This window comes from Chanodichthys erythropterus, chromosome 11 (genome assembly GCF_024489055.1).
Source record: "Chanodichthys erythropterus isolate Z2021 chromosome 11, ASM2448905v1, whole genome shotgun sequence".
Lineage (NCBI taxonomy): Eukaryota > Metazoa > Chordata > Actinopteri > Cypriniformes > Xenocyprididae > Chanodichthys > Chanodichthys erythropterus.
Genome location: NC_090231.1, coordinates 9,542,220 through 9,557,518, shown reverse-complemented (window position 1 = coordinate 9,557,518; position 15,299 = coordinate 9,542,220). Strand labels below are relative to the sequence as shown.

At 36.5% G+C, this 15,299-nt stretch overlaps 2 protein-coding genes across 3 annotated transcripts; one reads left to right on the top strand and one right to left on the bottom strand.

The window, feature by feature from the left end:
• Window positions 1-591: 591 nt before the first annotated feature.
• mrpl52 (mitochondrial ribosomal protein L52) lies at window positions 592-7,195 on the bottom strand. The gene is made up of 6 exons (XM_067401485.1): window positions 7,070-7,195; window positions 6,356-6,522; window positions 2,317-2,386; window positions 2,018-2,085; window positions 1,789-1,853; window positions 592-1,694 (listed from the first exon to the last, which is right to left on the bottom strand). Exons 2-6 carry the CDS (start codon window positions 6,387-6,389, stop codon window positions 1,548-1,550), a joined length of 384 nt encoding a protein of 127 aa, XP_067257586.1. The 5' UTR covers window positions 6,390-6,522; window positions 7,070-7,195; the 3' UTR covers window positions 592-1,547.
• Window positions 7,196-7,996: 801 nt separating this feature from the next.
• On the top strand, window positions 7,997-15,134 carry ajuba (ajuba LIM protein). 2 transcript variants are annotated; one of them, XM_067401484.1, is made up of 9 exons: window positions 7,997-10,600; window positions 11,610-11,711; window positions 11,848-11,915; window positions 12,985-13,047; window positions 13,131-13,261; window positions 14,206-14,257; window positions 14,340-14,408; window positions 14,538-14,627; window positions 14,731-15,134. In XM_067401484.1, exons 1-9 carry the CDS (start codon window positions 9,103-9,105, stop codon window positions 14,740-14,742), a joined length of 2,085 nt encoding a protein of 694 aa, XP_067257585.1. In that variant the 5' UTR covers window positions 7,997-9,102; the 3' UTR covers window positions 14,743-15,134. The 2 variants fall into 2 exon arrangements, with proteins under 2 accessions (XP_067257585.1, XP_067257584.1); XM_067401483.1 differs by having other exon boundaries at window positions 7,999-10,600; window positions 14,538-15,134.
• The last annotated feature ends 165 nt before the right edge of the window (window positions 15,135-15,299 follow it).

Here is a 15,299-nt window from a genome sequence, read left to right as displayed (position 1 = left end):
TAATGTTAGTCTGTACCTTGGAATCTATTTTTGTTACAGAAAACAACAGATGACTGCAAAAGATAAGCTAAAATAATAAAATAAAAAGCAGAAAGCAGAAAAAGAGAGTATTTCAGCCTGCATTATGTGCAGGAACATTTTATTCAAGCATGTGAGAGACAAGGTCAGAGACAAATGGCTGCCAGAAGATCATCAGAAAGGGATGGAGAAACACTGCCGCCTAGTGGAGCGAGAGAATACGTCAATATAGCATATTTTATATCATATTGTCCAATTCTGTTTTTAACTATTGATCAAATGTAATAAACGCAGATTTAGTTTTTTCTCAAAAGAAAATACACTAAATTATCATTCAAAGGTTTGGGGTCAGTAAGATTTTTTTTTAAATAATGCTTTTATTCAGCAAGGAAGATTAAAAGTGCACAGTAAAGACATTTATAATGTTACAAAAATTTTCTATTTCAAATAAATCCTGTTCTTTTGAACTTTATATTGAACAAATAATTCAAAAACGCATCAAAAATATAAAGCTGATAAAACTGATTAATAACTAATGTTTTAAATGATTTCTGAAGGATCATGTTTGCCATCACTGAAAAAATTGCATTTGAAATATATTAAAATAGAAAACATTTATTTTAAATTGTAAAAATATTGAGGTGAGCACAAGTGACTTACCCTAACCCTAAACTTTTCAATGGTAGTGGACATAAAAGCATCAATGTATTATATGCAATGCAGTAAATATTGTTTGACTATTGTAGTGTTTTTCCAGTTTTGTGCTTTACTTAAAAAGAGGGAACAGACTTTCACAAAGATGACAACTGGCGGATTATTGCTGAAGTGAAAAAAGTTATTAAAGTTATAAAATTTTACATTCATTGTTACAGAAAATGCACAAAAATACAATTTTAAATTTCTTTTATGAAATATATATATTCCAAACCACATTTTACTCTAAAACTGAGAAAATCAAAGCCATAAACCTAAACAAGTCATGTTCCAAATTTGAGGTCATCTAAAAAAAATTGCTTTCAGTAAGAAGTTTTTTGGCCGCAGTAACAAACGTCTCCCGTGCAGTCATTTCTGACAGCAAAGTGTACAGGTGTGAAAGGACCATTTAACCTTTTCAGATCATGTCCATGTCCAAGTTTTGTACCATTTCAATGAAGGAAAAAAAAACTTTTTTTATAAAAAACTCAAATTCAAAATATCCAAAATAAAACTCAAATTCAAATAGGCACAATGACTATGCATCTACAAAACTACAGGCCAGATCAAAAAAGTATGCAAAACATGAATTCAAGTAGGGTTTATTCAATCCAGTGCAAATGTTTGTAGGTTTATGACCAGTAAGCTATCATAATTGTATTCTTGAATAAAAAAAAAATCAGATTTTCCACAATTATCCCTGAAATAAGTGTCCTGGAAATACCTTTGCCTACAGAACCTCCAACAAAAAAATGCATGAACACCTTTAAAACACAAAACAGTGTGTTTAGCATTAGAAATAGAAATCATGCACAATTTTTTGTCACCAAGTATCTTTATTTTTTGTTTTTTAATAATAAATTTCCTTTAGGTTTCAACAATAATGATTTCACATGCTCTTCTTTCTGTTTCTCCACTTCCTTCCTTTCATGCCATTGCTTCATCCCTTCATCCACCTCTGCGTTGAGATACACTGCTCTTCTCTGAATGGAGACAAATGTAATCATCAATCAAATTTTGTTTCTAAAGTTAAATATAAACAGAAAAAACAAAACAAAAAAAACATAAGAGTCTTACAGCAAACTCCTCTCTTTGCTTTTGTCTGCGGATCTGTCCTTTTAGTGGAGGTGCAGGCCTTCCATCTGAAAATCACATAATAAAGGATACACATCCTTGTCAGATCTCATATTTACATTCCTAGATTCACTATTTTACAACTGATGCACACAATAGAATTGACAAGCACAATATGTCTGTGCTTAACACCACGCTGTTGCTTTTGGCTATCAAGAATCACAAATTTCACCTGCAAATGACCAGTCGGGTAGATCTGTTAATGGTCCGTACTCTGATCCACTACGTGCCAAACCATTTCTGAAGACAAAAAGGGAGCAGGGCAATGAAGTATGTATTTTGAACAAACCAAAACACTGGTATCAAGATTAACGCAAACAATGTGATTTAATCTGTTCCCCCCCCAGAATGTATTGTTTGTGGATTTTAAAGCATTTCTCCTTCATGTCATCTCCAATATCCGTAATTGTCATCAAACGAATTGTATTTTTAAATACAATTCATTAATGTCAAACTGCAGAGGAAACTCACTCCAGTCTCCACTTCTTTCCTGCATGGGTCACACACGTCGATGAAAATGGGCGTACAGACTTCCTAGACACTGTAAATGATGTGAAAATAAAAAGTAAAGTTACCCGTTAAGAAAAATTCACGGTTTTAAAAATGATTACTGTTCACTCATTAGTTATTTTGTGACACAGTTAGGGTTCCAAAGCAGCGGAAACTTTCCAGGTGAACTCAACCTGTGGAATTTTGGAAATATTCCAATTTGGAAACTTAACAGGAAAATTATAATATTTATATAAAATGTATCATATAAAAACAAATATAAACATTTTGTTTGGTCATAACATGAAATAGTTATTTTTTGCGTTCAATTAATTCTAATTTAGTAAATATGTAAAATAAATATATTTTTATTGCAGCAATTGTTATGTGTATTTATTTCAGTGTCACATGATCCTTCAGAAATCATTCTAATATGCTGATTTGATGCTCGTTGGAAACAGTTGTGCTGCTGAATATTTTTTTGGAACCTGTAATACTATTTGCAGGATTGACTGATTAATAAAAAGTTAAAATAGAAATAGAAATCTTTTCTAACAAAATCACTTTTTATCAATTTCACACATCCTTGCTGAATAAAAGTATTAATTTCTTTCAAAAAAAGAAAGAAAAAAATTACTGCCCCCCAAATTTTGAACGGCAGTGTATATTGTTACAAAATATTTATATTTTAAATAAATGCTGTTCTTTAAATGCTGTTCTTATTCATCAAAGAATCTAAAAAATGTATCACAGGTTATAAAAAATATTAAGCAGCACAACTGTTTCCAACATTGATAACGGAGTATCAAATTAGCATGTTAGAATGATTTCTGAAGGATCATGTGACACTGAAAACTGAAGTAATGATGCTGAAAATTCAGCTTTGCCATCACAGAAATAAATTATATTTTTATGTATATCAAAATAGAAAAACCATTATTTTAAATTGTAGTTATGTTTCACAATATTACATTTTTTTTTCTGTATTTTTGATCAAATGTGCATATTATGGACTGGGGGGATGCACAGTGCATGCAGGGGGTGTGGCCTCAATAGCCCTGCAGTGAGTAGTGTGCTGTGTGAATGTGATTGAGGAACGTGCAGGGTAAAAATTCAACTAAAATTGCATTAAAAATGGTTGTTTTAACCAAAATTATGCTGCAAGATGTTCTTTTCAACTACATTTAAGTACCCTGTTATAGGCTAACCTGTAATTTTGCTAATTCCCTGTTTATTCCCATGAAATCCCGTTAATTCCCATGGAAAGTTTCCAGCTTTGAAAATTCCTAGAATTTTGCAACCCTAGCGGTAAGTAGTGTGAATGTGATGGAGGATTGCACAGGGTAAAAATTAAACTAAATTGCATTAAAAATGGTTGTTTTAACCAAAATTATGCTGCAAGATGTTTTTTCAACTACATTTAAGTACCCTGCTATAGGCTAACCTGCAATTTTACAAATTCCCATTAATTCCCATGGAAAGTTTCCAGCTTTGAAAATTCCCAGAATTTTGCAACCCTAGACACAGTACCAACACCATGAGCATTTTGTCCCCTTGGAATTATAAGGTTCTATCTGAAATTTTTGTCAAAACTGAGTTATTCACATATTCATATTCTGTGACAACTTATTTACATTATGTCATGTTTCCTTTTTTTAAGGTACTTTACGCTAAATCGGTGAAGACTAAATAATTTCACACAACGCAATGTTTATTAGAAACCTCATGATCGACTATTTTATTTATGATCTTCTCAATGACAGCAGCCCAAATTTCCAGGGAATTACAGTCTTTTTGTGTGTTTCGTTGTATCTGATTGCTGAGGAGTTATTTTCAGTTAGACGCCACACTAGCCAGCAGCGCTATTAAGAGGATAGGTCCGTTTTGTAGTCTATTTGCTCATTTCCAGTCTCGTCATTGTCATATGTTATGTACAGTACAGTCCAAAAGTTTGGAACCACTAAGATTTTTAATGTTTTTAAAAGAAGTTTCGTCAGTTAACCAAGGCTACATTTATTTAATTAAAAATACAGTAAAAACAGTAATATTGTGAAATAGTATTACAATTTAAAATAACTGTTTTCTATTTGAATATATTTCACAAAGTAATTTATTCCTGTGATGGCAAAGCTGAATTTTCAGCATCATTACTCCAGTCTTCAGTGTCACATGATCCTTCAGAAATCATTCTAATATGATGATTTGCTGCTCAAGAAACATTTAATGTGTACAATTGTACAAAATATTTGTGTACAATATTTTTTTTCAGGATTATTTGATGAACAGAAAGTTCAAAAGAACAGTGTTTATCTGAAATCTAATCTTTTGTAACATTATAAATGTCTTTACTGCCACTTTTGATTGATTTAATGCATCTTTGCTGAATAAAAGTATTCATTTCTTTAATTTCTGTTCAAAAAAATAAAAATAAAAATTCTTACTGACCCCAAACTTTTGAACGGTAGTGTATAATGCTACATAAGCTTTGTATTTAAGATAAATGCTGTTCTTTTGAACTTCCTATTCATCAAGGAATCCTGAAAAAAAAGTACACAACTGTTTTCAACATTGAAAATAATCATAAATGTTTATTGAGCAGCAAATCAGCATATTAGAATGATTTCTGAAGGATCATGTGACACTGAAGACTGGAGTAATGATGCTGAAAATTCAGCTTTGATCACAGGAATAAATTACTTTGTCAAATATATTTAAGTAGTACACAGTTATTATAAATTGTAATAATATTTCACAATATTACTGTTTTTTACTGTATTTTTAATTAAATAAATGTAGCCTTGGTGAGCAGACGAAACTTCTTTTAAAAACATTAAAAATCTTAGTGGTTCCAAACTTTTGGACTGTACTATATATATTAGGTTATGTTTTAACCTTGATCCATCCTGTGTACTTGAATTGAGCTGTATGTAGCTATAAAGCTCTACACCATGGCACACTGGATTAAAGTGTATAAACTACATTAAGTGAGATGAAATGTTAAATATTTTTATTGTATATAGCCAGTGAAACATTTTTTAATGTTTATTCAACTTTGTTAAACACCTTTGCTGAAGCATTGTCTGTTTCCTTCCAGTTTTTTAGTCTTAAAATGTCTTATTTACAATATTAAGCCTTAAAGGTCAAACTGTCAATAATTTAATTGATTGAGTCTTGATTACAACCATAAACGTTAGGATGTTATTTCAGCATTATTGATGTCTAGAGAAAGCTATTTCACCTGTTCCTCTTTCTGTGGAATAAAGTCCTGTTCAGATATGTTACAGCTGCTTTCTGTCTAAACAAAAGTTAACTTAAACTTGGGACCCAAACTAAACTTAAATGGTTCCTGCAATAATGTGTTAAATTACCCATCATATTCCTACCTAAATTTGACATCTGCACTGGGCAAAAGATTTAGCACTACCTTTTATGCTTAACTTGAACAAAAAAAAAATCATTTAAAATATGAAATAAATGTCTTTCTCATGCATGTCAACACATTATTACAACACCAATTTTGTGTTTTAAAACAAATAATAAGCAAACTGCTCGTGTTTCTTGAAAATTATTGCTTCAATTAATGTTTTGTCAGATAGAACACTTTTCGCTTGGAATTTTAAGGTTCTTTTTTAGAATTAGAAGGTTCTATCTGCATTTGACCCGTTCCAAAAATCCCCATTTACGAATTTGAAAGGATTTTGATATTGTATATTTAGAATACATTTACGGTCCCTGACAATGTCATGTCTGAAAGAAACTTGTTGCCCATATAGTTTTTGCTATATGGAATGCAAAACTTTAAAACTCAATATCTCAAAACTGCTTAGAACGCAGATAGAACCATATAATTCCAATGGGATTATTTATTAACACGCTGGCTGACGGAGAGGTTTTAAAAGAATAACGTTTAAATTTCATCCCTGAGCCCAATCACACAAAGCAAAAAAAAAATGCAAAAAGCATGACATATTCAATAAAATAAAAAATATTCTGCTATATCTTGACTAACAGACTGTCTCACCTGCGATACAAAACGTCCTCAAGGATGCCGCCATTTTGGATTATAACAACTACGGCGAGCAAGAGGGACAAAACAAAGACTCCGCATTGGTGTAAGGCGACGTGACTTATTTCAACCAGCAGATGACGCTGTGATCACATTAAATACAACAGACTTTCCTGATTCACCTGTTGAATAAACTGCAGTTTATTTTCAGCCTTTCTAATCAAAACTTGATCTCAGAAAAGAAAAGATAAGCTAAAATAAAACAAGCGTGTTACAACGTGCAATCTGGGAATTCTTGTTTATGCATACAAAGTCGCTTTATGTATTCAAATGCTTTCCTTGTCGTGTTTAGAATCGAGTTGTTTATTGATTTATTCACAAATTGATTTACATTGTTTTCATGCATTTTACAGTCTTAAAGGGATAGGTCACCAAAAAAAAAAAAAAAAAAAAAAAAAAAATGAAATTTCTGCCATCATTTATTCACCCTCAGGTTGTTCCAAACCTGTATAAGTTTCTTTCTTATGTTGAACACAAAGGAAAATATTTTGAAGAATGTGGGAAACTGAACAGTTCTGGGGCACCATTGGCTTCCATATATATTTTTTTCTACTGTGGAAGTCAATGGTGCCCCAAATTAGACATTTTTGGGTGAACTATCCCTTTAAGTTGACAAAACATCTTGTAAAAACACGACACAGAGGCGCCTCTGGAGAATGGCCTTTACACCTTCCGCTTAAATATTAAATTGTCTTTCACCACCGCCGATCCCCTTCATTCCTCCTGCGCATAGGCTCGAGCAGTGCTGAGTAAGCGCTGAAACATTCCCGCGTGCGCTCTCAGACAAGTCCACACTCGCCACGGTGCACGAGCTTGTGCGCGCTCCCACAAAACCGCAGGAGAAGTTGCAGACAAGACCAGAATGGGAGGAGGGAGCTCCGGGGTAGGGAAAAAAACGAGGTTTTAAACAAAAGATCAGCACTTGGTCTTTTTAGGGTCTCTGTGGGGCTGAATACAGTAACCATACGACAGCAGGTCAGTTGTCACCGGAATTTATGCCACTTGGTAACTATGGAGCAGTGAGAGGCATTTTCCGCGAGGGAAGAAAAGAAAAACAGTTACATTGTTGCGCTCGCGAAAAGCACACACGCAGCCAACTCACGCTGTCCCGAGATATCCCTCCGCACATTCCACAGACGAAAGGCACGGCACGACAAATTAGGCCTTAGGGTTGGAAAAATGGCACAGAAAATATGTAAGGTCTTCGAGCCATTTACACGTTTTTAGGTTTCCGTTTATTTAAACATTGTTTCAAGTCGAATAAACGACACGTTCGATTGTGTAGCCACACAACGTTCTAAACAGTTCGAAAAGTTCTAAACAGAACAGTTTGATTCATCATTACGTTTGTCTCATTTACAAACGACTCCCTTAATTATTAATGAAACCAACTTAATATTCATGTCTTTTACATTTAAGAGATTTGAAAAAAGTGTGGGATTATGTCAAGGTTGTTTGTGTAAATCCAAACAGTAGGATGAACCAATGGGCACAGTCTGTTTAAAGAAGTTAGGCTGTGTGACGAAATAGTGGGATGCTATTCATGCGCGCTGCCCGGGGGAAAGGTGTTCCGGTCGGGGAAAAAAGCCACAGAGGAAGAAGAAAGGGGGAGGAAGGAAAAATTGGGAAAGAAAGAAACTCTACGTTGAACATTTTAGCAGAGTTTTCCGGCGTAGGGTGCGCAGTGCGTGTTTATCTATGCGAATATGTTTGGGTGAGCGATACGCGAACTTCCTCTCTTCGACTCGCTGCAGTGGGATTTTTGATTGTTACGCGCTTTTGAAGACTTCCACTTTTGGAGGAATAATGGTCATTTTCTTTCCAACTGGACTGGACAAAGCGGAAATTCTACGGGACAACGAGAGGCTTTGATATGCCTTGTACTTTTTTGGGCTGAGGAATAAACGCTGTTGAGTTGGTGGATACGCACGACTCATTTATCCGCACGTTTTCAACTTGTCTTTTTTGAAAGCCGCTAGTTGAGGCAGGAAGGGGCCGCGGTGTATCCATAACCAGTGTGTTTAACTCCAATGCAATCAAAGGAAACCGCGCTGGAAATGTATTTAAACTCTTTTGTTCTTTGTTAAACAACCAGCGGTGCCGTTTAGATAAATCCACAGAGACAAAAACCAAGTGGTAATTACAAGACTTGCAACAGTGTCGCGGATGTGACTGCGAGACTCGTCGTTTGAATGGATCAGTTCTGCGCGAGTCTGGGACGAGAATTAAAGACTCTTTGAAGCCTGACGGTAGTTCCCACTCGTTCATTTGCTCACCGCCGAAGACAAGGCCACAAGTAGCTGCAAAAAAAGGATCGCAAACAAATGGATCAACATGCTCCTGTTCACACGCATGTCCAGCAAATTCATCACAAGCAAACAGTTTGGAAACAAACTGCTTGTTTTCAAGTCTAACTAGTACGACATGTAGCCTGCAGAAAATGTCATAGTGTTTTTATTTATCTTCAAAGTTAAATATTTATTTTTGTAGCTCATCAGAAAGTATTAGTTTTTAACATTTCTGTATTATTGTTTTTATCTCATCTGCTGTTGAAACACTTGAATGATGTTTGTGTCCACACTGTATTTCACTGTATTTATGTAGTACCCTATTTAAACTGTAGTCGTTTTCAGGTGGCATCTAAGAGAAATTCAATTTGTACTTTATATTTTATATCGTAGTTGAGCTTGTATTAAAACACAATGGATCGACTTAGCAGCAAACTGAAGCAAAAGCTCAAACTGAGTGAATCTGGAAGCGTCAAATTCAGCAAAAAGAAAAATGACTTGGCCAACGCAAATAACAACAGTAACAGCAACAATGCCAATATTGGAACACAGATCAACGCACCCGTGAGCACGTCTCCGTTCCCTCTCTCCTGCTCCACCTCCGTAGAGGTGTGTGGACAGTCAGCCGGAAGACCTGGCAAAGTGGCCGCTTCTCAGAGAATCGCACCCTCAAATACCACCTCGGCTGCGGTTCCTGAGGATTGCGGGCCTGGGATCGAACATCACCCGTCTGCTCTCGCCCCTCTTCGGCGCCGGTCGCCCCAGCAAAGAGCATCGTGCTACTTGCCTGAAACGGTGGAGGGCCGCAGTATGTGTGACCAGTTGAGACGAGGCGACTCGGCCAGATGTGAAGGTGACCCGCTGGGGGCGTACAGCCCGAATTCTCGTGTGGCCTTGAAGCAGCGCCGTTATTCCCTGGAGCTCCAGCAGCTCGTTCGCCGCCAGCAGCTTCTCTCCCAACCTCCTCCGTTGTCGTCTGTGCCACCTCCGTACCCGACGCACAGCTCGGCTCCCCGTTCGTCCGCCGTGGAGTCCAGCTTCCTCCACGACTTGGAGCGTCATAAGCGCTTGTCCCTGCAGGAAGCTCTGTTCTACAAGCGTTTGAGTTCGGGTGGCGAACCCTGGGACAGTGGACGCCCTGCTTCCCTTTCTCATCCACCGCAGAGGACCCATGACAGCGGCGTAGGGGGTTTCTTCTTCCCCCCTGCACCAGCGTTGAGCCCCTGCTCTTCTTTCAGCTTACAGGAGTCCGTGCTCGCAAGCCCTCGCTCCAGTTTTGCGAGCAGTACCGCAAGCGGAGGAGGCGGCGGCGGCGGGAGTCCCATGGGAAGTCGGTGCAGTAGTAACCGGACGAGCGGCATCAGTTTGGGCTACGACACCCGCCATACGCCCGGACCCCCCCAGCAGCTGCAGCTCTCCTTGACCCAACTCGGTGGCGCCACCTCGGGTCAGGCGTACTCCGTACTGGTATCAGGGAAAACAGGAGTGCCCCCTGTGGAGGTTTGGAGGGACTGTCTCGAAGCGGTTTCGGGAGGAAGCGCGCACGACAGCCGCCACTCGTATCCGCCTGCGCTGAGCACGCACACTGCAACCTTCCACCGAGCAGAACCAGAATGGGGTCCCATTGACCAGCGGGGATCAAGAGGTGATGACGGGGGTGAGAGGGCACGACACTCCGACTTGCCAGGAACCCGCTACCATCAGGAGATCACCCGCCTGCTATTGAGAGATGCTGCCCTGGAAGGAGAGGCGTTACTTGGGGGTTTGACGTTAAAAGAACAACCTGTGTCTACCACCATCCTAACCGGCTCTGCATCTACTCCAGCCATAGCTGGAGTTCCAGGGCAATCCCTGGAAGAACAGTCATCTGGAAGGGAGTCGTCGATATCTGCGGACAGACAGGAGTACTTCGGTGAGATCACTAACTAACCAATTTGGCTAGTTTATGACTAATGATGTGTCTCTCTGGAAGTAGGTTGTGAATGTGTGTGATGTGGTGAGATGAAAACTTCTTCAGACCTGCTAAAACATGCAAACATTCTCTGAAGCAAAAGCATCCAGTCAGACTTCAAAAATACATAGTAGCCCTCCTTTTTCAGCCCGTTTCTCTAACTAACCATAATAACTACCTCGCAAGTCACCGAGCGAATATATAACCCCTCCACCCAACGCTACATAGAGTTCTGAACAGACTCCAAAGTCAAAAATAACTTCCTAGAGCGAGCATAGTGATTATGCATGACCCCAAATTACAGGCTCTGTGATACGCTGGTCATACCAAAAGAGCTGTGAGTAATACAGTAGGACAGAGGCTGTGTGTGTGTGTGAGCGCTCTCGGCTTTTGGCCAGCCACAGTTTGAGCGAGGGTGTGTTCATGTGTGTTAGCGTGCATTAGCGTGTGCTGGCGTGTGCTTGTTTAGCTCAGGTATTTGAGTCCTGAGGGAAGGCTCTCTCACACATTTAATTGTGAGGGTAGGGTGTGTGTTTGTGCCTTCTGTGTGTGTAGTGCTTTGTTGCGACTAGGAAACCTCCCTGTTGTCTGAAAAACACCTGTGTAAAGTTTAAGACATTACCTCATTCCGACACATTGCAATATCTAACTCCTGTATCCAGCAGCCTATTAGCCTTTTTTCAAGTAATGATGGGGTTGTGGAGCTCAGGTCAGATTTATCGGTGTGTGTGTGTGTACTGTTACTACAAGAAACAAACCCACTGGCTGGTATTATGGGACAAGAATGCATGAATCATGCGGCACAGACATGTATTTTTGAGTCCAGACAGCTCTGCCACCGTTTATGTAATTGGTATGATGGGATGATGACCTTGCTGTCCTAGATAGAGTTAGAGATTGTTGTGATGCCTCTGATGCATCTGTTTATAGTGTACTCAAACTGTATTTGTGGTTGTATTCTTGCTTTCAGGTACATGTGTGAAATGTGGCAAAGGCGTATATGGTGCAGATAATGCTTGCCAGGCTCTGGACAGCCTGTATCACACCCGCTGCTTCACATGCGTTTCCTGTGGTGAGTTATCAGTCGCCGGGAATCAGTAATGTAACACTTAAGTCATATGACCAAGGCCAGTGTTTCTGTACCTCTTCATTTGGGTCAGTATCTCCCATGATGGTCTGAACATCTCTTATCTTGTTTTTACTTGTAGGTCGAACTCTCCGAAACAAGGACTTTTACAATGTCAATGGCTCGGTTTACTGTAAGGAGGATTACATGGTAAAGATGACGTCTGACTAAAAAAAAAAAAAAAAATTAATTTTTGTGATTGTTAAGGGGATGAAGTTAATCTGAAATTATATATATGTATATATATGAATATATGTATATATGTGTGTGTGTGTGTGTGTGTGTGTGTATAATATATATATATATATATATATAATTATATACACACTACAGATTTTTTTTTTAATTTTTTAAAAAGGAAATATTAAATATATAACATTTAAAATATAAATATAATATTAAAATAATATATATTATAGTAGATATTTCCTCGCAAAAACTAAAGCTGCTTTAGTTTCTTTTTTTCTTCATATATTATTTTCACACACACAAACACACACACATATATATATGTATGTGTATATATATATATATATATATATGTGTGTGTGTGTGTGTATATATATATATATATATATATATATATATATATATGTGTATGTGTGTGTGTGTATATATATATATATATATATATATATATATATATATATATATATATATATATATATATATATATATATATATATATATATATATATATATATGTATATATATATGTGTATATATGAATGTATATGTATAAATATGTGTGTGTGTATATGTATATATACACTACAGAATTTTATTTTTTTAAATATATAACATTTAAAATATATATAAAATATGTGTGTGTTTGTGTGTGTGCAAAAAATATATGGATTTTTTTTATCCAAGAGCGCATCTGGCAACCAGAAAAGAAACTAAAGAAGCTTTAGTTTTTGCAAGGAAATATCTACTATAATATATATATTAATATTATATTTTAAATGTTATATATTTAATATTTCCTTTAAAAAAAAAAAAAAATTCTGTAGTGTGTGTGTGTGTGTATATATATATATTATATATGATGTTGAAATTTAGAATATATATTTTATATATTCATAGTAATATATTTTATTTAAATTATTGTACACTGTATTATATTTAATATTTCTTTAAACAGTATTTTTCAATGTTATACTAATAATAATATAAAGAATATTCAATCATTTTCCTAATCTTTTCTTGTCTCCATTAGTTCTCAGGCTTCCAGGAGGCAGCAGAGAAGTGCAGTGTTTGTGGTCACCTCATCTTGGAGCAGGTCTGTGGTTTTTGCGTGAGGTCAGTGTTTGAAGGTTGTATAGGGTGAGTGTTCACAGCTCTCTGTTTATATGTGTAACACAGATTCTGCAGGCTCTAGGGAACTCGTATCACCCAGGATGTTTCCGCTGTACGGTCTGCTCAAAGGCTTTGGATGGAGTGCCATTCACAGTAGACTACCTCAACAACGTCTACTGCGTCTCTGACTACAACAGGTCTGTTAGGCTGAACAGTGTTACAGATGAAATAACAAAGCCATATGCAATTTATCTATTTAAAAAAAAAAAGTGTATTATTTTGAATTGATTGAAGGTTAATGCATTACATACCATGCATTATTTTTCTATTTACAGACAACAAAAAAAAAAAAATCAATTGAAAAAATCTCAATTCCCTGTAACACAGGCTTTGTGGCACAATGTCTATATAATGACAAATAGTGCATGCAAACTACTGTCCAGAGCAAAAATGGGCATGTAGTGGATATGCAACTGCCACTTGCATAGAACAAATCATGTAGCAATTACTAAACACTTAAATAATATTAACTAAAATATTAAAAGAAATTAATACTTTTTTTTCAGAAAGAAATTTTTCAAATAAATGTCACTTTAAACTTTTCTATACATCAAAGAAACCTGAAAAAATGTATCACTGTTTCTACAACAATATTAGGCAGCACAACCCTTTCCTGTGATAAAAATAGGAAATGTTTCTTGAGCCTCAGATCATCATATTAAAATGATTTCTGAAAGATCATGTGACACTGAAGACTGGAGTAATGATGCTGAAAATTCAGCTTTGCCAACACAGAAATAAAGTACATTTTAAAATATATTCAAATAGAAAAGTTATTTTAAATTGCAATAGTATTTCACAATATTACTCTTTCACTGTATTTTTGATCAAATAAAGTTTAGTCTGTCAAGGATTTTTTTTTTTTTTTTTGTCTGAAATAACCACAGTCAAATTGATAGTAATTAAATGATTGCTTAGCAGTTCATAGTTTTGCTAATTGATTTTAACACCTGTCAGCTGTTAATTCCTGTAGTGTCACCTGGTTGTCAATGTGTCTGTATGTTCCATCATCACTTGGCATCCCTAAAACATTTGCATTTACTAGCTGTTGATGTGGATTATATTTATTTCTGTCCCTCAGGACATTTGCTCCCAAATGCGCTGCCTGTTTACAACCCATCTTACCTGCTGAGGTAAATGATTCCCTAGTCGTTTAAGATGCTTTCAGATGAATTCAGGAGAATGCTCAAGATCTTGATTTTGTGTGTGTTTCAGGGCAGTGAGGAGATCCTCAGGGTGGTGTCAATGAACAAAGATTATCACTTTGAGTGTTATCACTGTGAGGTAGGTATTATGGAAAGTGGTTTGGATAAGCTGATTGTTGTCATTTTTAGTCCATATTGTTGTATTTCAGATAAGAGCATATCTACGTGTTATCGCACAGGCTTGTAATCCTCTCTTCCTCTTCTTCAGGAGTGTGGAAAGCAGCTGTCAGATGAGCCTGGATCTCAGTGCTTCCCTCTGGATTCCCACCTCCTCTGCCACTCTTGCCACATGACCAGGGTGTGCGTCACACATAACCTTCCCCCTCACGACACACACTGAAATGAGAACTAACGCACACTGTAAATTTTTGCCTTTCTAATGTGTCTCTCTTCTATGCCAGCTCTACTTTTGAAGATAGTGAGAGGGGAGGAAACACTCTCCTACTGAGACTTGAGGTCATAGTACATTTCAAATGCAAATCCCAGTACTGGTACAAACTATATCACCCCCTAGTGGCTGGGAAATGCAGCAACTGAATCCTGCTGAACAAAATATTCCTATACAAGTTCTCGGAGTTTAAGATTATTGTCGCCTGCTTACTTCATTATTAGAGGGAGTTGAAATATCACAGAACACTGTTTTACTCCCATATCTACTGTTTGCTGTAGGGAAAGAACAAGGGATTTTTTTTTTTGCTTAACATTTTTCTATATTTAATATCACTAGCAAAGATTTTGCACTTAAACATGTTTACCTATTAAGAGATTTTTTTTAAAATAAAGTGATTGCAAAAGATTAAAAACATTCCTGTATCAGTTTTAATTAATAAATCTCTCTGTGTATGAATGAGTGTTATTTTCTTGTGCATATCACACATCCAAAACCTGATGACCATTATTGATGAGAGAAGGCTCCTATAAGTCATGGTTTTTCCAGTCATTCATCATTAATGGGTTTTAAATCTCTTTC

Coding starts and splice junctions, on each gene's coding strand:
- ajuba (XM_067401483.1), top strand. CDS start 9,103: ATGGATCGACTTAGCAGCAAACTGAAGCAAAAGCTCAAACTGAGTGAA. Junction 13,048..13,130: donor GTCACCTCATCTTGGAGCAG/GTCTGTGGTTTT, acceptor TGTGTAACACAG/ATTCTGCAGGCTCTAGGGAA. Junction 14,258..14,339: donor AACCCATCTTACCTGCTGAG/GTAAATGATTCC, acceptor TGTGTGTTTCAG/GGCAGTGAGGAGATCCTCAG.
- mrpl52 (XM_067401485.1), bottom strand. CDS start 6,389: ATGGCGGCATCCTTGAGGACGTTTTGTATCGCAG. Junction 2,387..6,355: donor GAGGACGTTTTGTATCGCAG/GTGAGACAGTCT, acceptor CATCATTTACAG/TGTCTAGGAAGTCTGTACGC. Junction 2,086..2,316: donor GGAAAGAAGTGGAGACTGGA/GTGAGTTTCCTC, acceptor TTTTGTCTTCAG/AAATGGTTTGGCACGTAGTG.